The 24,958-nt window shown below is 42.7% G+C and overlaps 1 protein-coding gene across 3 annotated transcripts; it reads left to right on the plus strand.

Moving 5' to 3' along the window:
* Positions 1-1,536: 1,536 nt before the first annotated feature.
* On the plus strand, positions 1,537-24,958 carry IL21R (interleukin 21 receptor). 3 transcript variants are annotated; one of them, XM_072120399.1, is made up of 11 exons: positions 1,537-2,134; positions 5,414-5,453; positions 6,861-7,118; positions 11,220-11,313; positions 12,762-12,876; positions 13,944-14,128; positions 14,228-14,367; positions 14,444-14,621; positions 15,389-15,500; positions 17,065-17,149; positions 22,483-24,958. In XM_072120399.1, the coding sequence occupies exons 4-11, from the start codon at positions 11,244-11,246 to the stop codon at positions 23,167-23,169; spliced, it is 1,572 nt and encodes a 523-aa protein (XP_071976500.1). In that variant the 5' UTR covers positions 1,537-2,134; positions 5,414-5,453; positions 6,861-7,118; positions 11,220-11,243; the 3' UTR covers positions 23,170-24,958. The 3 variants fall into 3 exon arrangements, with proteins under 3 accessions (XP_071976500.1, XP_071976498.1, XP_071976499.1); XM_072120397.1 differs by having other exon boundaries at positions 1,538-2,134; positions 6,861-7,056; XM_072120398.1 differs by lacking the exons at positions 5,414-5,453; positions 6,861-7,118 and having other exon boundaries at positions 1,538-2,134.

Genomic DNA, 24,958 nt, shown 5'->3' on the forward strand with positions numbered 1-24,958 from the left:
ATTATTGTTTTGCACTTTGGCGCAGTAGCCGAATGTCAACTAGTTGTCAATATAGTTGAGGAAATCAGGCAGGGACAGCGCTCAGAAGAAGCCTCAGGGCCCATTGTCTCTTTTTTCTGTCACCTGTCCGCTCACATAGCTCTCATTACGGCAAACATATCCATGTGGATGAACCCTTATTGGAAAGGATCTGCCCTCAGCAATGTAGTGGACACCTTCAGAGGTCTTTTAGAATCCATGTCTGGATGAGTTAGAGCAAATTTGAGGAGCATACAAGGATAGGGGCTACACAGTTCATAATGTCATGGCTGATCAGAATATAACATGAGAAATACAATAAAATATCATAAACTTCTTCCAACTCTCATACGACCACAAAGATGTTAAGTAAATTGGGTGAATGTAGTCATTTATTTTTACTTTGTGTGATATTTTTAGATGGGTTTTATAGATATCTTCTATAAATGGAATGAAAAGGAAGCAAAAAACCTGCAGGGGAACAAATGTAAAATACACAACCCACAGATTGTCTATGGGAGCCTAGAGGAGGAACTGTCACATCCTTAAGGGGGAGGTAAAGTAAAATCCAAACAGCGATGGAGTTATCAAACTTGGGGTTATTTAGCTTGTAAAATAACCGTACAATATATAAATACATGAATAGACAGTGCAGAAATCTTTCTAATTTTTTTTTACCCAGGGCTATAATGAGGGGGGATTTCTTTTACACCTAGTCGAAAGACTCTTTTAGCATTGTCATAGGCAGGGATTCTTTACTGTAAGGGGCTCATTCACACGACCATTCTGGGGACAGTGACCTCTATGGCTACCAGCCACAGCGCGATGTGCACACGTTGCATCACCACATCGTGACCGAGTGGCCACTGATCTGCCTATGGAGGGAGGAGGGGTGAAGATGCTTTCCCCCCCCCCCCTACTCCTCCCGGACCCTGGCCGGGGCGAGGACATGGCCATGAGAACGAAGTCTAAGAGTCTCTGGACCTCTATGCCACAGGTTGTTGAGATGGTACAGACCCTGGACAAGTTCTACCGGTGTCTGGATGTTCTTCTCGAGAGTAAAAATATCCCTTTTTATGGGAACTATATTATGAGGATGGAAGATTTTTCCACGGATTTTGCCATATTTTAGATTGGGAAGGAATGTTTCTTCCCATGATGAGATTTTGACATCTTTCATATAAGTTTCTTGTTGATCAACACTAGAGGTTTATAGGTTAGGCATGAGGGACCGTCGTCATTATGCAATTGAATCTAAATGAGTTTATGATAGTGATGACACCCGAAGAAAATTCCTTCAATTTTTCATTTAAGAGTAGACAACAACCATCCACATGAAACAAAGACATCAGGGCTTATTTACTAAGGGTCCCCGGCTGCACCTTTGCCAGATTTTCCCACGTGTTCAGGATTTGTGACGCTGTGTCGCACTCAATCAGATTGTGGCATAGCTGCTCTGGCTTCCATGCGACAGAAATTCAGGGGCAGGCCGTCGGACGATCCGACTGATTCGGACTGAGTGCAGGATTTAACTTACAAATTGTGTCGCAAGATCAAGCACTTACAGTACATGCACCAGGAAGAAGAAGGTGAACTCCGTCGGACCATGCAGGATATTGGGCGCACAATCTTAGTGAATCGTGGCACAGTGAACTCCGGTCGGACAATGCACTATTGGGGAACTCGCTGAATCGGGTAAATAAATGTGCCCCTTTGAGACACTTGTACATCTTGGTTATCCTGACAGTGAGTTAGTTAAAATAGAAAACGAAACACATTTTTAGGGTATAGGCTTATGACTAAAAACACAACTAAATACAGCTAACAACTAAAAAGTTCCCTCTTGGAGGGAAATGTGATTGTCTTGCAGAACAATGACTGGTAGCAGATCTCACACCGCATCAGGAGACTGTAGATGGCAATGAGTCGTCCTCAGCACCGGCCATGAGACGTAACAGTCAATCATCAGGACATTGCAATGGGCAGTCTGGATTATTCAGCAAATGAGATGTGTTTGTTTTCCTTCTAAGAAGATGAGGGGATAAAAAAACGATTGGTGACCACCCCTTCCCTCCATTGCCTGCAAGTAAGAAATCTCTCACCGGAAGCCTAAAAGGTAAATTTATATAGACTTATAATTTACTAAAAAACTGTAAAACTATTAATTTATAAGCTTCTTGGGTTGTTGGTTGCAGCAGAGCTGAGTTTGTTACAATGAGCCACATTTATTAAAGCGTCTGCACCAGTTTTCTTTCACACTGAAAAGAACGTGCAAACTGCTTAGACCTGTATTTATAAAGTGTTTGCTCCAGTTTTGTGTTGTAGCTGCACTGTGTCCGCTACGCCACAAAATTCTGCACCCAAAGGAGAGTTCCGTTGCAGAGTCGGAGCGTGCACCACATTTAATACAGAAACTACACGGAATTGTGTTGCACTCTCTATGTTAAAGGTGACCAAAAAGAAGTTGGTGCACACTGCCCAAGCAGTGCACATCAATGAAGACGGTGCGCCACTTTTAATGAATCTGGCGCCCCCTGCACACACCACAGGAATACTGCACATAGTACAGACACGAGTTTTGATAAATGTGGCCCACTGTCTTTCCGTTATCTGCTGCACAATGACAAATTCAGCTCTTCTACTTTGTGATATAATAAATATCTTTTGCCATCCACGCGCCAAAGTTTTTTTGTGGTTGCAGCCACTTTTGACGTCAACATTGTTTCATCGAGGGATTGTTTTTTGCAGGATGTATGTTTATTTACGCCACACAAATATATTACAAAAAAAGTCCAGCTCACCAGTCATCCTGTGGATCCCTCCTTGCACCGGAGTAAGCAGTGCAGCAAAATGGGCGATTGATCCAGAACCAAAACGTCCAGTTACTTTTGTCTTCAAACTTTATTTGAAATTTTCAATCGGTTAATAAAACAAACACAGCACAGGGACAGGTAACATCATCTCACAAAGAGATGATGTGTTTTTTAAGTGCAATCGTGCTCTTAATCGTGTCTTGATTAAGAACGTAATTATGCTTGAAACGCGTCAGTGATATGATGTTACCTGTCCCTGTGCTGTTATATATTTTATGGATCGATCTGCTTTTTTGCTTATAAATATTTTTAGCTTATAAACATTTATTTAGCAATTTTTTTACGCCATTCCTAATGCATTTTTTTTGCAGGCTATTACAGTGACAAAAATACCACATTTATTATAGTTTTTTCACTTTTGAAGCATCATTTTTTTTATTTCTAGATTCCATGAACCATTAACATTACTAGATTTCTGTCAACATGGCTTGTTTTTTTCACAGGAGTTGTAATTTCGATACGTATAACCCGAAATTGGGGAAATGTAATTTTTTTTATAATTATTTAATTGAATTTTTTATCTTTTACACTTCAATTTTGTACACTATCTCATTACTGAGTCAAAATTGGGGCACAGCTTATTTAAAACTTTTTTGTAATTTCCACGGCTCAATATATTTTAACTTTTCTTGTCGATGCAGCCGTGTGAAGGTCTGATTCGTGGCCTGGAGTGGCAGTTCCACTATTGTTAATTGGGTTGTATTTATCCATGTTCATCCTGTGGTATAAATGATACCATATGAAAACTTGATTTAAATCATTATTATTATTTAGATCATTATTACAACAATACCAAATGTATTAAATATAGGGTTTTTTCAACTTTTTCAACGTTATTTTATTGCTTTTATTCTTTACAATGTGCATCATACAAAGCTAAATAATTTCGGTCAGGAAGTACAAAAAATGAAATCTCCTGTATCTTGGTAATTCAAAAAAATTCTGGCATTACAAAAAAAATAAGACATTTTTTACATGTATTTTTTAAAAATTTACAATATTTACATTTTAACTAAGCTTGAATGTGTGATGCTCGGATAACAGATAGGCACAATACTTTAGGGATGACTAGCGCAGTGAGACTTTGCAGTGCAAACTGAAACAGGGTTGGAAACACCTAAGCCCTTACACAGAAATTGAGGTGGTGGTTTGTGCACAATCCCGTGACTGCTCTGAAGACACTTACCCACAGCACTAAACTCAAGTATTGCTGACTCAAACTAGAAAGAAGGTTTTTGTCCTTTCTTAATATGGACTGCAAGATTAATACCATGGCCAATGACCTATATCAGCATTGTTCTTAACAACAGGGGAGCAAGAAGAACCCCTGGTTCATGCTCAGAGTTGCAACCAATCTGCTCCTATAGATAGACATTTGACTTCATGGTCGTGTCTTTCATTTTACCATTGCTCATGAATATTTTAAAGGGGAGCTGTGATTGGTTGCCATGGGCAACTGGAAATATTCTGACTTTCAGACACTTGATAAATCTGCCCCAATGTCTCACTGCAACAGAGTTTACTGGACAATGTGTTGACAAGGAAGGCCCGTAGCATCGAATATAAAAGCTGCTTCTTGTGGGGTGTCTTTTGTCTTCACGAGGCGACTGAACACAGAATTTTCTGGTCATCTGATGATTACACATGTTCATAGTTCTTTACAATTGTGCTTCATCTCTCATGTAGTAATACACAAGTTCAGAAGTTGGTGTTTGCCTCCATGGAGTCTCTAATGGGTGTCCTCTGTTTACAAAAAGACACAACTTGTATGACTCCCCCTTCCCTCTGCACATCCCCTCATGTCCCAATACCTATCCCCATCGATACGTACAGAACATGTGATCTTCCCTGCCTAAAGATTTGGATGCTTTCCTCACCCTCTGCACTGTGACATGATGTATATAACAACTAAGTTTTGTTTTTTAGCTTGAAAGCCTTATCTCACGTTCTGTTTGCCCAAATACATAACTAAGTCCAGTATGCCATACAAAAAGTGCACATCAACATGGGCTATCCCAGATCCATTCATAAAGAGATCCAACATGGGCTATCCATTCATAAAGAGATCCAACATGGGCTATCCATTCATAAAGAGATCCAACATGGGCTATCCATTCATAAAGAGATCCAACATGGGCTATCCATTCATAAAGAGATCCAACAAACCTTCCCCTGTCCCTACCCCTTACCCACAGACAGAAGCCCGCACAGGAGTTCTGTGTTATTGGCTTCCATTCCAACTGTCCTGCCAACCCAGTGTCCACCATTGGGACTGTACTTCCCTTCGAAGAACGGGGCAGCATGGAACCCAATGGCCACTCACTTCCCCCACAGAAATCACTTTACAGAACTTCATAACATCCCGAATGGTCTTCGTGAAAAAAAGCAGATATTACTCGAGTTGAACCTCATATCTGGTGACAAAATATAGAACTTTTCGTAAGAAGTCGACAATATAACATTTTTGAGTATTAAAAAATACTTTTTTGTTCTACTTGGGACTTTTTTTTCACTATTTTCAGAAAAACCTCTCAGAAATTATCAAGAAATGATGACCTGGCGGTAAGTGTTGTTTCTGAAGAACACTTTTCACATTTATCACTAAGAGCTATTTCTGGCCAGGGGCTTTCATTACGCAAAAACCACAAGTTGAATTCCATGTTCCTCCTATTTCTTCTCTCTCTTCTGTGTGTAGCTGGTCGTGCAGTTGAGATACAATTCTTCTGAATCTACCAATTCTGGTTACATTGTCCTCCAACATGAGGTGGTCAGGAACAAAGTAACTTAAACATTTCTGACCCTTTGTTTCCATGAGAGAGCAGCTGTCATATATTTTGTCTTTTTGTCTTTACTATAAGGAGAACCCGCCCAGTAGTGAATTATAATATAGGCGGTTTGGGCAGTAACCCGGTGCCCAAGCCTTCTAGGGGGCCCATGGCCACTCAAACCACCCACCAAATTTTATACTCACCCATAAAATCCTCAAACATCTGTTCCTGTTCTCAATACACAAGGTCCTCTAAAGGTCCTGAAACCGCAGATTGAAAGCATACAGAACGGATGCAGCCGACGTTCCCCGAGAAGCTGATTCTAGTACCAGATGTAGGAAGTGATTCCAGATTTGTAGGGGCCATAATATTCATACAGCCCAGGACCCATGGAGGTCGTAATCCACCACTGAACCCCAAAGATGTATTTGGTATAATATTTTTTGGAAATAAAACAGAATCATCTTATTTACGCTGTAAAGAAAGTAAAAATAAAAGACAATGCTGGCTTTTGTTTACCTCACATCCCAAAAAAACAGGAACAAAAAGTGCTCGAAAAGTTGTATATTTATCGAAATGTTACCATATGACAGCAGCTTAAAAGGGTTGGCCACCTTTATATTAAAGGGGTTATCCGGGTTTAAGAAGTTACTTAGGGGCGGGCTATTTAAAAATAATAAATGCGTACTTACCTCCTCCGGCGCCGCTGATGTCCTGCGCCGCGATTCATCTGATCCATGCCCCTGTTTACAGGGGCACAGAAGCCACAAACAGGGAGCTTCCGGCCGGTGCGGGGGCCGGTTCCTCCCATCCGTCCCTATCTCTCAGCATTGTAGGGGGCTGGGAGATGGTGTCGGATGGGAGCTTCCGGCCAATCGGAAGTGCGCCCTTGTAAACAAACCGGCACACAGATCAGATGGACCGTGGCGTGGGACAGCCTGGCCCTAACTTATTCCTAAAATCGGATAACCCCTTTAAAACTTTTTATAGATTAAGAAGTGAGATTTCAGACAAAAGAGGGAATTCTAGAAGGGACATTTTATCCCCTACATGGGGGGGGGGGGCTAGATTAATGGGGTAAAATCTGGTGACAGGTTTTCGGAACACTTCTCTGTTTGTAAAGATCATGACTATTCTATGTGATTATTGTGACTTACTAGTACATTTGACTTTTTCACCCACTATTTTCACAAACCTGCAGAGAGGTGCCGTCTGTATATTCCACTCCCCCATCACCACATCCTCGTGTCTGAACATTTGTCATACAATGTAGCCATTAAGATGCATAAAGTTACAGACTGTATCCATCCCGTCTATATGTGAAGTCACTGCTGAGCTTAGACCATTAACCCCTTAGAGGATTCATCATAGCAGAAACCATGGGAATCTAAATCAAGGTAATTCATTTTCTAGTGATCTGGATCATAGTTCATCCTCCCTGAACTCCAAATTTTAAAAGGTATTTGCACCAAAATTATAACAACTAATTGTGTTTTACATTTATGTTTTTGTCTACATCCCTTTTATTCTCTTATTGCTCCCTCTTTCCTCCTTTCTCCTTCCTCTTTTTCTTGTCTTTTTCTTTTCCTCTTCTTTTTCTACCGAGTGCAACGTAAGGTATTTGAAGAAGTATATTAAGGAAAGACTTTTCTTTCCAAAACTAATTAGTTGTCCTTATTTTTTTCATTCCTTTGCCTTTTTTTTTGTTTTTTTTTAGAGGTACTGTTGTCTTTATTATAGAAAAATACAGTATGGACTACATAATTTTATTTAATTTATGTATCTGCAAAGAGTTTGTATGTTCTCGCGGTGTTTGCTTGGGTTTTCTCTGGGTCCTCCAGTTTCCTCCCACAGCCCCATGGGGACAGCGACCTATTAGCAAGTTCTGAGCAGAGCTGTGTAATCTGTGAGCGCTATATAAATAAAGGAATTATTAATATTATGTATAGTGATGAATGATCAATAAAGGATCTGATATAAATATGATTGGAACCGGGGAAAAAAAAATAAAAAAATAACAAAAGAAAAAGAATTTTAAAAAACAACATTTATGTTTTTGTATATTTACAAAATTGTAAAATTTGTAAAATAATTTATGACATAAAAGGGCAAATTTTGGTAAAATTGAGCAAAATAGGCATAAACCGTTTAAAAATGTTGTGCGAGTTATGTGCTTAGTGAGTCAATATCATACATATACTGAGACATCTTATGATGTCTTTAAAGGGCATCTACCACCAGGATGAAAGACTGTATGCAAATGAGCCTGAGGAGCTCCAGGCCCCATTAACATCTATGGAGCCTGGAGCCCCTCAGGCTCATTTGCATACATTCCTTCATCCTAGTGATAGATGCCCTTTAGACCAAATTTAATGTAAAAGTAATGTTTTTTTTTATAGAAGAAATGACATAAGTATTAAGGAAAGAGGAATAATGGTAAAAAGAAGACTTCCAAGTTGTAAAGTTGCTCAATAGATCTGGTAATACAGATGTATTGGGTGTATCTAACTGGTGACCTACAACTAACATACTACACATAAGTAATATTATCCATCCCTAAACTTCATAATCCTGGAGTCAAAAAATCACAAGGATATTGGTTTTGCAACTTTTTGGCTTTATTCACACATCAGTTTTGCTGTATTTTACTTCTGTTTTTTTTTTAAACTAAAAACAGAATTCTGTCCAATGAGTAATAGTTGGAAAAAAGTTTGTGGATATGTCATAAATAACTGCAAGTACCACACAAGGTTTACTTAAGAAGTTGCTAGCTTAAAAGAAATCTACCATCAAAATCCATCATGATAAACCAGGGACATTACACATAGATCCAGGCACCGTGACTGTGGGAATCTTCTTATATTTGTTATTCATGGCCTCCTTCCTTCTAAAATCAACCTTCAAAAGTAAGCAAAGGAGCCAAAAGGGGGCAATACCAGAGCCCCTCTGTGCTGTAGCTTCACAGGATGTAACACTGTCTCCCCCTTCCCCCTGCTCCACCAGCACTTCCCTCTCGGCCTGCTGTAATCCCATAGACTGGAAAGATGAGTCATGCTCCTACAGAGTGAAGCTGCAGCACTGCGGGTCTCTGGTAACGCCCTTTAAACTCATTAGCATCATTTTAAAAATTAATTTTAGAAGGACGGAGGCCATGGATAACAAATATAAGAAGATTATCACAGACACAGTGCCTGGATCTATGAGTGAGTGTCCCTGGGTTATCATGATGGATTTTGATGGTAGGTTTCCTATAAGTTAAAAAAAAAGAAGTATCAGCTTTATATATATATAAAATGCAGAAGCACAACTGAAACCCAGTCTGAATTTATCCGATGTTTAATATGCATCGGATTTCACAGAAGTCTTTCCTAATCAGAACAAAAGAACATTGAATGTTTACTTCCAAAATGAAAGAGACATTATTACTCCAGTTTTGTGTCTGCAGTTCCTAAGCAGATTCTATGGAGCACATGTAGAAAGGACCATGTGCCAGTTTCCTGTTGGACTTTGCACGTTCTTTTAGGTCTAAACTGCTTGCACAGGTATTTAAGAAGTGTCCGCACCACTATTGTGTCACACTTAACCGTTTACTGTCACGGCTGCACAATTCTTCACCCAACACAAATTTCTGCACTGAAAGGGGCGTTGCGGTGAACAGTCGGACCGTGCACCAGATTTATCGTCCGACAGAAGTGAGTCACACGCCCCATGTTAAAGGAAACCTACCATTTGATTTCATGCATTGTGAACCAAACATACCTTGAGAATGCAGTAGCTACACTGATGCAGAAACATATCTTGTTTAATCCCTGAGCTGAGTGGTTTTGCTGAAAACACAATTATAACATTTGGGACCTTGGGAAAACTGGGTTGGATTCAGCCTGACACATTAAACGCAGCTTCCTGAACTGTCCAGACACGACTAATCACTCATACACAGTAGCTGGCGAATGGTGCAGCGATTGATTACTTCTGTCTGTCAGGGACAACACAGTGATTACATCATTTTCTGGAGCAGAGCATACTTAAAAGACACCTACCACCAGGATCAAGCATTGTACACCAAGCACACTGACATACTGAGATAGGTGTTAATGGAGCCTGGAACCTCTCTGTCTCATTTGCATAATTTTTAAAGCCTTTTCTTAAAAACAAGGCAATTAGAAGCCTGAAGAAGAACAGATCTTTCAAGAGGGGGCACACACCAGTATGTCAGTGTACTTGGTGTACAATGCTTGATCCTGGTAGTAGATGTCCTTTAATGTGGGAGGAGAAGCCCCAGCACAGAAGCGACAGAGCCTCATTATCATTGTTTTATAATAGTTTTTTCAGAAAAACCACTCAGCTCAGGGATTAAACAAGATAGGTTTCTGCATCAATGTATCTACAGCATTCTCAAGGTATGTTCATAATGCATCAAATCAAATGGTAGATTTAAAGGTGCACAAAAAAAAGTTTGTGCATTCTTCCGGGGCAGTGCAGGGGGCGCCAGATTCATGAAGAACGCGTGCCAGAAATCCTGAATCTGGCGCCCCCTACACACTACACAGGACACTGCACATAGTACACACTGCACTGTTCTTAGTAAATGTGCCCCTGTGTGTCTCTATTGGTTACAGACTATGTAGAAACCCTGTGTAGTCTGATACTGTAGTAATATTCCTATCCACCTGCCCCTTATTTTTTTAAGGGTTTTTTTGTTGGAGACACATAAGATGCATAGCAGTTCTAAAACTAAATGGGAATTGAAGGGATATTACAGGATTCTGCTTCAGGCAGTTGAAGTACTTCTTAATAATAGACATGAGCTGCAATTCCAAGCACAGGTTCTGCACACTGCAAGGTAGACTGTGAAGTGTACTTATTATTAAAACCGAACCGGAAACTTAAACCAGTCCATATGGTCCGGCTGCTGCAGCAGTGTGCCTGTGTCTCAGTCTCCTCATGCCTTCTTCATCCTCCTCCACACCCACCCCTCTTTCTGTCATGAGCAGATGGGGAGGGAGGGAGATGTGGAGGAGAGGAGACTGAGACACAGGCACACAGACTACTGCAGCTGCCGCCCCCGGTGGGGGGGGGGACTCGCCACACGCTGCTAGCAGGGAGCCAGATAATGTGAAATAAAGTTTATAAAGTACTGAAATGATTCAGAATGCTGATAAAGGCATTCTTATTGGAGAGTAAATCCCCAGTACTATAAGGTACAAGTCCAGCATCCAGGCAAAACCAATGTCTTGAAGAAATAAAAATCCACTTTAGTCAAAAAAAGATTCAAAATACAGTGACGTCCTATGACATAGTTTTCTGACGTGTTTCGGACCGTTCATGGTCCTTAGTCGTAGGCTCCATTTTTATTGGAACCTGTCACCACCAAAAAAATTACAGGTGCGTTTGAAGATAGGGATATTGGGGACAATTAGGTACCAGTTGGTGGTTTAGTTTCCAAGACTGCCACGACAGGTGACTTTAAAATGAAACTTATACAATTTCTTCTCAACTTTTCAGAGTAATTTTTTTAACCACAGAATATTCAGACGTGTAATCATTTGTCTTATTACAGGAAAGAACTCGGGGTGATAATAAGATGAAGAACAAGAAATATGAGCCAATAGCGACGCTGATACTGGTGACATTAAGTTGCGTTGTACCGATCTGTAAGTACACCACACGTTCAAACCTGTTCCATCACTTACCACACCCCATGTAAAAAACTTTTTCCCCCTCTTAGCCACATCAAAACCAAACCTCTGCACTAACCTCTGCTGACTCAGACACCGACAGACTACAATAATAGCGAGACGAGAAATGACTCATGGGGCGACATTGTACAGGACATTATAAGATAAAGGTCATTTTGTCTGGTCTAAAAAATTTTTAGACCACCATCTTTTTTTAACATTGATCTTACACCACCCAATTAAATAACTATACTTGCCCTATGGTAAACAGTGGCGTAACTAGTAGCTGATCGGCCCCAGTGCAAAGTCTGTGCCTGGCCCCCGACTATAATGTATGGTTTATAGTAATAGTCTTCTCATATGGGAAAGTGACACCATAAGGGCCCCCTAAACCTCTTTGGCCCGGGTGCGAACCTCTGCATCTCCTCAAGTTACGCCCCTGCTCGTAAACTTCATTTTTCGAAGCCAACAACTTTTAGTATAAGGAATAATAAGTGTCTGATCAGTGAGGGGTTAAAGTCCTATCAGAAGTCCCATAGAAGTGAATGGGGCACGTACACCTGCCCTCTATTTTACATGGGTCACGTTATGGGACTTTTGGGTATCTTATGCTGGATTCTCACTCAACCACATCATATAAGTGTTAATGGAAATAAAACACTTGGGATGAGATAGAAACTTCTTATTTAGTTACAGCTGTCGTCTTTCTCCTATCACATTCAGCTCCTGCAAATACTCCTTCCCCTTCCCTCTCCACAGACATCTGTGTAATTGGATATTTCTGTGAGTCTAGTTCATCTTGCTTAAAGGGGTTAGCCACGTATACAAAACAGTACCAGGGTAAGTACAAGACCCTAATAAGATATCCCATATTGTACTTACCTTGGTAAGTTTGTCTGAAGTTTGTCAGGACTTGGGTAGATGGAGGAGGCCGTGCAGACGCAGTCATCACTGTATACATGCCCCCTCCATGATAACTGCTCCCTTATAAACGGTTGGGGGGGGGGGTACGCCACTGCCATCCACACTGCGCCTCAAATGCCATTATGGGAGTGGTTATCATGGAAGGGGTGAGCATACAGTGATGACTGCACCCACAAGCCGGCAGGATACAGGTGGTGACTAGAACTCCCAAGTCCTGAGGGCTACAGACAAACTTTATGGGGTAAGTACAATATGGGAGACCGTTACCTAAAAGGTAGCCTCCAACCCCTTTAAGCAAGAAGGAATTAGCCAAAATCTCAGAGTGAATGTAAATTGGGGAGGAAAGAGTCTGATGTGAGGAGAAGGAGGCATTTTGTATACCAATACGCAATATTATTACGTTTCTCATATTCGCTTGTATTGATGTATGCAAATTTTGTTAAAAGGACCACGAAATTAAAAGATTAAAGGGGTTGTCCATTTTTTGTAATCTTTTTTAGCTCAATGCTGCCAAGATCTCCTCTGCTATATAGACTTCCTCGACACATTGACATGTGAATATGGCAAAGGCAAGGACCTGAACACCAGTACGACCTATACACTGACAGCTAATTGGTAAGTTCTGGTAAAACCATACGTGATAGACGATTTATATTTATTTCCCGTAAATTCTGAAATTTTTATAATACTGAAACATCTCATCTTTTCTAGCGCTTTCATATGACCGCCATCTGCGCTGGTAATGCTCCGGCTGTAGACATTTTCCATTCTGTACACTTCATATCTGCTACTTATAGAAAACCACAGAAGTGCACAAGGTTTCCATTACTATAATAACAGCGTATAACTATCACTGCTCTTCATCTGTCAGATAGTGTTAATCTTCATGGGTAAACTTGGTGCCCACTAATATGGAATGATTTTCTGTATACAGGCAGTCCCGGGGTTACATACAAGATTCTTTAGGTTTGTTCTTAAATTGAATTTGTAAGCACAAAGGACCTAGGTCGTGTAAGAAGACACCAATTTTATATTTGTGATTTTGTATGAAAGTGGTACAGACACCTGGGACAAGTATTTAGAAGGGGATTGTGTCAGATTTTGGCATAATTGCGCCGACTTTCATGCAACAGAAACGGGGGAGCGGGGGCGGGCCGTCAGACGATCCAACGGATTCGGACTGAGCGCAGGATTTAACTGTAAAATTGTGTCGCATCCAATGCACTTACATGCACCAGCAACAAGAAGGTGAACTCCGGCAGACCTGAGCGGGGAAGAGACACATGCACGATATCGGGCACACGATCTTAGTTAATCGCGCCAGAGTGCATTATCGGCAAAAGAATGCACTTAGGGTGAACTCCTTGGACAGATAAGTAAATGTGCCCCAATATGTAGAATAGTTATTTCATAAGGACTTCTTCATGCTATGTCCCACTACAATACTTTTGTGTATAATGGGTTGGATTGCATTGAAAGGGGATTTGCAGGATAAGAAGGACATGCTAATTTTCCTCCTTAAACACTGTCACACCAGGTCACATGTTGTGTGTTCTCCAATCTGAATATCCATGGTCATGAACGGGCAGATCTAGGATGAAAATGTTAAGGACAATGAGCAGTGATGACAATGATAACCATAGCTCAGCCTAAGTAACACAATAATTTGTCTATTCTTAAAGGACATTTGAAGAGTCGGATGATACTTGTGTTCTAGTAGAATGTGAGAAGAAACATGAGTACATTTGCTCTGTCGATATGGAGGACTTCAATGCAGATGACACGTGCACCATTACCATAACAACACATATCAATGGACGACGCCATTCAAATCAGATCTGTGAACCTTTCCGGATCGGTGACAGATGTACGTTGAGCAGGTGCTTCCAAATGTGGTCCAAAGGAGGATTAGAAATAGCCCCAATCTTGTCAAATCTCATCATGACTTCTTGTCCTTTCTCGATAGTCAAGCCGGTGGCACCGCTTAACCTCACCATCTCTGAGAACTATACCATTTCTTGGGAAACTCTCTACGATGACCATGTCTTAAGAAGTGGAGAGCTGGCCTATGAGCTGAGCTACAAGAAGGTTGGAGAAGCATGGCTGGTAAGGAAATAAACCTAGTTAATTGGTTGTAGAATATTGGAATTAAATTAATTCAAACATCTTTATGACTTACTAGAAACAAAAGGTTATCCAGGTCCTTGAAGATGAAAAAAGTGTGGTCCTCCTGAGGTCATCTTTTCAAGGTGGTCAACAATATATAGCCCGGATCCGAGCTCAGCCCAAAAACACTTCTATATATGGTGGCCAATGGAGTGAATGGAGCAGATCGGTCTCATGGATCACCCCAGAAGACGGTATGTAGACTTCACCCCATGTTTTGGATGGGATGGTTGTAGGTCGTAAAGAACACACTATACTTTCGGGGAGAGATACAGACACCATGTTTGTCTTGTAATGGTTTTCTAGGTTTATATTTCTTGATATAGTTAGGCATTCTCCTTCAAACATAGTGGGGCTTATTTACTAAGGGTCTGCGGATGCATTTTCGTTGGACTATTCGACATTTTTGGGTTTTGCGCAGCTGTGAAAGGTATTTAACAAGGGTCTGCGCTAGGATTGTGTTGCACCCACTCGGATTTTGGCGCATCGGTGCCGTCTTTCATGTGACAGAAGTCGGGGGGGGGGGTGTGCCACCAGACGATCCGACTTATTCGGACTTTCAAATTGTGTCGCAAGACAATGCACTTACATGCGCCATAAAGAAGAGGGTGAAGTCCGCCAGACCTGAGCGGGGAAGTGTCACATGCAGGATATCGGGCGAACGAATTTGTAAGCACATAGGGCCCTAGGTCGTGGCACAGTGCATTATAGTCGGACAATGCACTTTCTGTGAACTCCTCGGGACCAGGTAAGTAAATGTGCCCCACTATTTCTTTATATAGTCTTGATTAGAATTATTGCTGCTAAGAATAACATTTTCTCTAGACACATAACCTGGCTCCGAACCTAAGCAAGTACTGCGATTAACAGAGACCACACTAGGCTCCTAAATAAAAAGTTAGTGTTTTTATGCACTGAAAAACATAGAAAAATATAGTTTTTGCCTGTCATTAATTTTCAGACCAAAAGGTTCCAGAAAAATTTCCATATCAGAAAATTGGGATGATTTCAGGGCTAATTGCTGTAGTGGCTTTCCTGGGGATCGTAACAACGTGCTTCCGATATACACCACTGTAAGTTCATCTCCTTTTGATTGCATTTTAAAGGATTTTTTTCAAAGGTATTATGTAGGTATTTGCACATGTTATAGAATCAGGGGGCTACTTGTAGACCACATCACATAAAATAGTAAACCCAAGGTTAGATTGACCCAACAGAGAACCAGAGGATCCTCCCTTTGGCCCAGGTTTTACAACATAGGGGGTCATTTACTAAGAGCCCGATTCACGTTTTCCCGACGTGTTACCCGAATATTTCCGATTTTGCGCCGATTTTCCCTGTATTGCCCCGGGATTCTGGCGCATCGGCGCTGGCATGCACGCGACGGAAATGGGGGGGCGTGGCCGAACGAAAACCCGACGGATTCGGAAAAACCGCCGCATTTAAAAAACAAAAAGTGTCGCGGAGCTTGCACTTACCTTCACCAGGAATAGGCCGGTGTACTTGAGTGCATTTCAGCGGACTTCAGCACAGCAGCGCCACCTGGTGGACGTCGAAGGAACTACCTTAGTGAATCCCGTCCGGACCCGAATCCACCGCAGAGGACGCGCCGCTGGAATGTGAATGGACCGGGTAAGTCAATCTGCCCCATAATATGGTACAATATCTATTGCCCAGCAGAATACAAATCATGGAATGACTAATGGAGCAGTTATTTGACACTAGAAGTCAGCATCGGATTGGCTCACCAGAGAATCAGAGGATCCTTTGTTGGGCCCAGGCTCTAACGAGAGGTACACAAGAAAGAAACCAAATGGGGAGGCTATAAGGGTCTATTTCTTAAGTGGGCCCCCAGATTCATTTAAATGGTGGGCTCCAGGAACGATACCGCTAGAGGCTATTTCTTATGGGATAAATATGACAGATGTGAAGATGTTATTGATGATACATCGAATATAGATATGCATAGGTCTTCTAAGTATAGAAGGTAGACCCTCAGCATAATTGTTCCCTGTGGGCTCACTGATTTCACCATTTCCAGTTCTTAAATATAGTTAACAATGGAAGTGGACTCGGAATATTAATGTGCTAGCTGACCAGCCGGTTGGGTTGAAAAGGGTCTAGATAATGCATTTACCTCTGCAGCAGTCCTGCAATTAGCTATGGAATGCTCTCTCTGGATGGGGTCCTCAGGGGTGGGACTCTAGGAATTTCAGATCTGGCCCTGATACCACAAAACAGCAATAGTATGAATCACACGTAATAGAGGAGCTGGGGCCTTGTCATAGATTTTACATCAAGACGCATGAGATTCAATAAACTTGTGGTTAAAGTTTAATTTTAGTGTCCGTATTGTGGCAAGAACATGCAGATCCAAAAAAGTTCCACTAGACCAAACTAAGAAGATAAGGTTCTGAATGTTTCATACGTTGTTTTGCTACATCTTATTGGGTACTTGACGACCCAAATGTAATACCTGATGTATTGTTTGAGTGTTTTGGGTGGCTTGACCAGTACATGGACATCAGACTGGCTAGTGTGTGGCTGACCGTAGACCAACATGGTCAATCATGAAACAAATCAAAAACTTTTATGTTCTTTCCACTAATATCTTGTTTTCTTTCTTTTTGCCATCAGCATATGGAAGAAGGTGTGGGTGTTAATTCCGGACCCCGAGCCCTTTTTTAAACCCCTCTACAAAGGACATGAAGGCGATTTTAAGGTGATACAAAATATATCTAGACTTCATGTTAGTATTAGTCACAGTGTAGTGTTATATAAGTATTACTGTTATTACCTGGAGGTCTGTAGGAGTTGTGGAGATACGATACTTGGGGACGTGCAGCTGCCCTGAGTTACGATGGAAATTACAATTTGCTCATCTTCGTAGTAAACATCTCAATTCGGTGTGAAAAGAGTGAAGAAACCACGTGATCTGGGGAAAAACTATAGTTTTACTTCCTCATTTGTTATGTTGCTGCGTTTTTGCTCAGAATATCTTTTATTATATGGGTCAAGTGTGTTTATGGTTATTTATATATTTCACCCCAAAAACCACATGAGTGGTGAATTGCAGTTTCTATATTTAAGTTGTATAAGGTTAGGAAAACATGGCTGCCCTCATCCAGTAATAGTGCCACTTTTGTCCGTGTGGCTATACGTGGTATTGCAGCAGAGCATCAATCAAGTGGCTTTGTCTGACCTGCCATACTAGGGGACTGCTGAAGGTTGATTGTGTTACTTTGCAGCAGGTGTGAAACTCTTCCCATGCCTTTAGATTGGCTCGTTCTTGGCACATTAGTGGGAGCTGCTCTGTCCAGTCAGGGCGGGTGAGGGGTGGTGGGGGGGTCGTTGTACTAAAGCTCATCCTTCTATAATATGATAATGTAATGATAGTTCTCACAGTGTGGTGGGTCAGACATGGGAATGTGGAGGGTGGAAGGTCCTTGCAGTGTGTCTTTGGGGCAGTAAAGGAGTATTATATAGGCAGTGTGCATGGTAGCCCGGGGTCCAAGCCTTCTAGGGGGCCCATGGCCACCCAAAGCACCCACCAAATTTTATACCGAGCTGGACCTTCACCCACGACATCCTCATAGATATGTTTCTGCTCTCAATACACATGTACATAACAACCATTTTTGGACCATAGAAGGTCCTTTAATGGTCCTCAAACCGCAGATTGAAAGCAGACAGAAGGGACACATCCTCCATTACCCAAGAAGCTGATTCCGGTACCAGATGTAAGAAGTGATTCCAGACTTGTAGGGGCTATAATATTCATACAGACCAGGGTCCATGGTGGTCTTAATCTGCCGCTGCATGGGGAAGGGGGATATAAGGACTAAAGGATATTTGGTCTAAAGATTGGAACTGGCAGAGTTTGTTGCTAAAGTCTCTGCTGGGTTTTGACATGGGAAATTATTATTATATATGCCTGCCCTGCTCCCTGCCTGGTCTCCGCCCTGATGCACCCATAGGGAGATTCATGTGAATAGACATTCATTGTCAGTGAATGATTATTACACAGTGGTAAAAAGGAGATTCTGAAATTTCCTGAAATAACCACGGTAGAGCTGAAATCAGGCTGGTTGTAGATTTGCATATTTGCTGTGCACAGTCCCTACATCTGGGGCCTGGTGTATATGGTGTATCTGGGCCCTGCCTCTAACCACCAGTGGCTTCCTATCCTGCTGTATGTGACAATGACATGAATAATCACATTATTGTGCTGCAGTGCACCACACGCATAGTCGGTAAGGATGCAAAGGATCCTATAAAAAATATCTTCCAAGGTCAAGTGAAAATGAGAAGAGAAGAGTCATATTTGCCTGAAATGAGTCATATTTAGAGTCTGCAGGGGGATGATCACTTCTTATACCCCTATCTTCCGTTCTATAGAACCTAGAAACATAATGTAGAAGTCATATTAAAGATAATAATTAGAGATGAGCGAGCACTAAAATGCTCGAGTGCTCGTTATTCGAGACGAACTTTTCCAGATGCTCGAGTGCTCGTCTCGAATAACGAGCCCCATTGAAGTCAATGGGAGACTCGAGCATTTTTCAAAGGGACCATGGTTCGGGAATAAAATGTGTTATTTAATTGAAAAAGAATGTCTTCTGATAAGTTAGCAGATGTATGCAAACATCTGCAATCTATTCTTCACTGTTCCGCGCGTATATTATCTCCCGACAAGTTAGCAGATGTGAAGAACAGTGAAGAATAGGATCATTTAAGTGAAAAACACAGTGAAGAATAGATTGCAGATGTTCGGCACATCTGCTTACTTGTCGGGAGATACGCTGTCTCCGTGCCCCGCTGTCTCCGTGCCCCGCTGTCTCCGTGCCCCGCTGTCTCCGTGCCCCGCTGTCTCCGTGCCCCGCTGTCTCTGTGCCCCGCTGTCTCCGTGCCCCGCTGTCTCCGTGCCCCGCTGTCTCCGTGCCCCGCTGTCTCCGTGCCCCGATGTCTCCGTGCCCAGCTGTCTCCGTGCCCCGCTGTCTCCGTGCCCCGCTCTCTCCGTGCCCCGCTCTCTCCGTGCCCCGCTCTCTCCGTGCCCCGATGTCTCCGTGCCCAGCTGTCTCCGTGCCCCGCTGTCTCCGTGCCCCGCTGTCTCCGTGCCCCGATGTCTCCGTGCCCCGCTGTCTCTGTGCCCCGCTGTCTCCGTGCCCAGCTGTCTCCGTGCCCCGCTCTCTCCGTGCCCCGCTCTCTCCGTGCCCCGCTCTCTCCGTGCCCCGATGTCTCCGTGCCCCGATGTCTCCGTGCCCCGATGTCTCCGTGCCCCGATGTCTCCGTGCCACTCCGTGCCGCTGCCTGATGTCTCCGTGCTGCTGCCCCATGTCTTCGTGCTGCTCCCCGGTGTCTCTGTGCTGCTCCCCGGTGTCTCTGTGCTGCTCCTCGTTGTCTCTGTCCTGCTCACCGTGTTCTGCAATGTGTTCTTCACACATATATATTGTTCTTCACATACTATTTTGTTCGCACCGTTCCGCGCGTATCTTCCGACAAGTAAGCAGATGTGCCGAACATCTGTAATCTATTCTTCACTGTGTTCTTTACTGTGTTTTTCACTTAAATGATCCTGTGTTCACTGTTTTTATTCTATTCTTCATTGTTCTTCACTGTGTTTTTTTAATTAAATGCTCGATCTCTAGCAGGGGAAATACTCGTCCGAGCAACGAGCCGTCTCGAGTACCTTAATGCTCGAACGAGCATCAAGCTCGGACGAGCATGTTCGCTCATCTCTAATAATAATCTTCCAGATCACATCAGACTTGTGGTTCTGTGATATACACAAAGCTAAACAAAGGTGGGAATTGAATCTTTATCTGCAGCTCACATTTCATATTGCCTGTTTCTCCGGCTTTGTAGATCACAGAACCACAAGCCTGTAGCGATCTGAAAGATGAAATTATTATCTTTAATATGACACCAGCAGCTGGTTCTACATCTTTCAGATGGCTTCAGGCTTGTGGACCAGTGAGGTACCAGAGACGCAGGCAGATAAAGACATAGGTGGAAAGATAAAGATCCAATTCCCACATATTTCTTTAACTTCCTGGGAAATTGGAGAGAAGTGGAATGTCAACCTACATCCCATCTGGATACTTTAACTGTACCATTTAGGACACAGATCAAAATTTAAGCTCTACTGTGTTTGGTCCTAGAAACACAATCCTTGTACTGACTGTATGTCTTGGACTTAACCCTGTACAATGGGGCGTAACTAGGAGAGGCAGGGCCCTTTGGCAGGCTTCTGAATGGGGCCCCTGTCCCACTTAAAAAATATACATATTTGTATACTCACAAATACAATCACATATTTATACACTCATGTGCACACATATAGAGCATATACACACACATACAGTGCCATATACAAATGAACAGCATATATACACACAAACAGCGCCATATACAAAGGTACAGCATATATACACACTTATAGTTTATACACACACCATACACTGTATACACATACAGCATATATACATCACATACATTGTACAATGTGTAGTAAAATACATAATACTAAATTCTTTAGTGTATCAGTTTGGATGCCTGGGCCCCCTGACACTGCGGGCTCCATAGCAGCTGCTACCACTGTAGTTACACTCCTGGCTGTACAGGGAAAAGGACACCCAACATTGCAGTCATCCAGTACACCATCATAGTGAACCAGTACCACATAGAGATTATCGCAGGCCGATTTTTTCCACCCACAGCATTAATTATGGTAAATGTCATCTCTTACATACAGTAATTTGATAAAGGATGTGGTTTACCTCAGTGACTAGATACATGAGCTAAGTGTAAAGAACAAAAAAATTTCTGTCAATATAAAAACGTCATCTGAAAAATAAAATAAAAAGTTGAAAACCCCAGGGCGGTCACTATACGAATACGAATGACATATTACGTTATATGCAAAACCACAGGTAGATGGGTATCGTGAGACACAAAGGAGGCCCTGTCTCCACAGAGGTCCTTGGAGCGAAATCTTGGGGATGACAAAGGGAAGATGATCTTGCATTTTTCTTTAAACAGGAAAGAAAGAAAGAGAAGATTTGTTATGTTTTGAGATTTTATTGGCTGATACAACAAAGTAAGGGTTGGTATTGTATTTTTTTGTTTGGTAACCAAGACTATGGAATGGGCAGTAGGAAGGACACCAGCCTGGCATATAGCTTTGGTCGCGAAAACCAAGCACATAGATTAAGTTGATTTAATAAGTGTCAGGGCTCGGGGTCAGTGAACCCCTTGGACCGGAATCTAAGTGGCACCCGGTCTTCACCAGAGCCCACTGCAAAGCAGGATGGTCCAGCTGCGGCGTGGTACCACCAGGTCGTTCCACAGGCGCAACTTGTCCGCGGTGGAAGCCAAGGACGAGGTACAGGAATGTAAGGCAATCTCGTGGTCAGTAGCAGGCAGATGTTCAAGGCAGGTGACATAGGTGCAGAGTCAGGGTCAGGTCACAACGGGAGGTCAGAGCAGGAACACTAGGAATGCAGGGAATTAGCTTTCTTAATGGCATGAAGCACAAAGATCCGGCGGGGGTTGCTGGGAGCAGCCGGTTTAAATAGGGAACCCGGAAGTGGTCAGCACCAATCAGCAGTGTGCTAGCCCTTTAAATCGTTGGCAAGCGCACGTGACCGGCCGAGACGGTAGTAGGTGCGTGGAGAGGTAAGCGAGGACAGGGGAGGGCGCTGCAACGGAGAGGAGCGTGGGTGTGCCTGCAATCCGAGACGTGGACCGCAGAAACACCCTTGACAGTAAGACTGGTACCACTCTGGCAGACTGATCAGAACTAAAGACTACACAATGCTCCCATGTATGTGTATACACCTAAGTACAAGGTATAATCTCGGTAGCAGTGTCCAAGCCAGTGGCATACTCTCTAGACCACATTACAGGTATGGGGCCTGGCAGTATACTGTTACTCCTACATACATGCAGATAAAGTAGACAATCCCTTTAAATGAGGCTTGGTAAGGGTTAGTGTATTCTACATCATAAAAAATTTCATAATTTGCTCTCTTTTCTCATTATAATTTTCTTCAGAGCTGGTTGGGTCCCCACTACATCCCTTTCCCAATCGTTCCTCATGAAGGAGGCTATGCAGGTCCAGAAGTCCTGGAAATCGAGAACCATAATTCAGGCAAAAACAAGAAGCTCTTTCTTCCCAAGTCGTATATGAATGAGGATCCCGGCACAAACTGCTCTTCTCATTCCAGCACCTCTACGACCACCACCACTGGTGGTCGCACTTGTGAGGAAGACAGGAGTATGGGTGGTGGCTACCCTTCCATTAACCTTGATAGTAGCAACATGTTGGATCGTCTTCTGGTTCATGGATCACGTACAGTATCACCGAAGTTTGGTTTTCATGAAGCCCTCCTGATATCCAACATGAATATGTTAAACCAGGTGTCAATACCCCCAGAAGAATGGGAACAGCAGGAATCTCCTTCCCAAGAGGACGATGAGAACTTATTTTACAATAATGAGAATTACAATTCACTGTCGCCTGACTCTGGAAACAGCGCCCACTTTGGCTATCCCAGGATATGCCTGGATATGGACACCATTGACAGTGGTTTTGTAGACTCTGAATGCGGAAGCCCCGTGGACAGTGATTTTGGAAATAGTGACATTCAAAAAAAAACTATGAACCCAGATCCTTACAATGAAGAAGATACCATGGGTGAAAGAAATTATGTACAGCAATGGGTGCCCAATGCCCACTGATCAACAAGAACCTAATTATTTTAATGTGAAGGATTGTAGAGTCACATGTGACTATGGCTTACTTATAGAGAACCTGGCACCTATCATAAGGTCCTGGCAGGGTGATTGTTCACAGACGGTTTGACCTAGTTCTGTTCAACCTTCTGGAACGGTTCATTAATGACTGTCCATCCAGTCCACCAGCATCCGAATCTAGTGACAAGAACAAGAATACCCAAATGGGTTTTACTTCCTTTTGGAATAGACTCTGGTTTGTTTCACTTCCCTACACAAAAAGCTCTTTAAAGGGGACCTTTCTTCACATCAAACCATCTCTAACTTTTTGCGTCCTTGGATAGATGTTGCTTCAATGATTGTGGCACAGTTAGATTTTTATCTACAGCCCTCACCACCAATGTTTTTAACTTTGCTAATTAGGCTTTTCTACTGTCAGGTAGGTGGCATTCTGGCACCGCCCACTTGACAGTAGAGAGCCTAGTCATCATATTGGATATTGAAACTAACTCACCGATTACTCGGAAAGAAGAGTAGGGGCTATAAAAGTATGGGACAATATCAGTGGAGGGGCATCTATTAAAAATACAGTTGGAGATGATGGAGGTGATGAAAGATTAGTAATCAGACCGACAGCTTCAACGTTCATAGACATCCGTTATAAAATAGTGACTCCCTTCTCTGCTCTAGACCACCAGGGGTATAGAGATAAACTTCTTCTCCGCCCTTGAACACGTACATTGTAGTGATGGGCTGTTCCCGAAAGACTTGCCTCTTTCTGGTGAACTATAGCAATTGGTTGTTGGCTGAGAACTGACGGCTCATGTTGCCTCACCGAATTCAAATAACCCTGCCTCTTATTTTTTGGACCACACACCCATATAAATTTTGGGTGGTTGGCTGCCTGAAAACAATTCTATATGTAATTCAGGAGCTCTTTATAGTTAGCTGAGCCTAATGATCCATCTCCCTACAGTATAAAGAGCCGGACTTCCCATCACTATTACATTGCAGAAATTAATCCCTTCCCTTTTGTACACATAAACCCATAGCTCCAAACCGTCCCGATTTTGACGGGACTTTCCCGTTTTTCTTACCTCTGCCCCGCGTCACGGGCAGCTGTCAGATTGTCACGGATTTTCCCCCCAGGTCCCGCTGCTGTGTCCGCATAGTAAATACTTTGAAAGTCTGAACTCACAGTACAGAATGGCTTCTACAGACATCGGGAGGGAATCCTTTTCAGAGAAGTGTCGGGCTTAGCGGAGAGCAGAGACCACGTCATCAGCTTCAGATCAGCATCTGTCCATATATGGTCACTGCATCTCCTAGGGTTCCCCAGAGCAGACATCGGGAGGGAATCCTTTTCAGAGAAGTGTCAGGCTTAGCGGAGAGAGCAGGGACCACGTCATCAGCTTCAGATCACCATCTGTCCATATATGGTCACTGCATCTCCTAGGGTTCCCCAGAGCAGACATCGGGCAGGGAATCCTTTTCAGAGAAGTGTCGGCTTGGCTGAGAGACCAGGGACCACGTCATCAGGTCAGATCAGTATCAGTCCATATTTGGTCTCCAGGGCTTCCCCAGACACAAGCTCTTTTTTTAATTAAATTACATAAAGTTTTGGCCAGGCTGAGATTCGAACCTGGGACCCTCTGCACCATAGACAGGAGCTTAACTAACTGAGCTATAAGCCCAGTGATACAGAGCTGCGGATTTCTGGTAACTAAGAAGTGTTGTTTGCCAGTGTTACACTGTGACACAGACTAATGCACTGATATATAGAGAGGCATCTTCT

This window comes from Engystomops pustulosus, chromosome 8 (genome assembly GCF_040894005.1).
Source record: "Engystomops pustulosus chromosome 8, aEngPut4.maternal, whole genome shotgun sequence".
NCBI classification, from domain to species: Eukaryota; Metazoa; Chordata; class Amphibia; order Anura; family Leptodactylidae; genus Engystomops; species Engystomops pustulosus.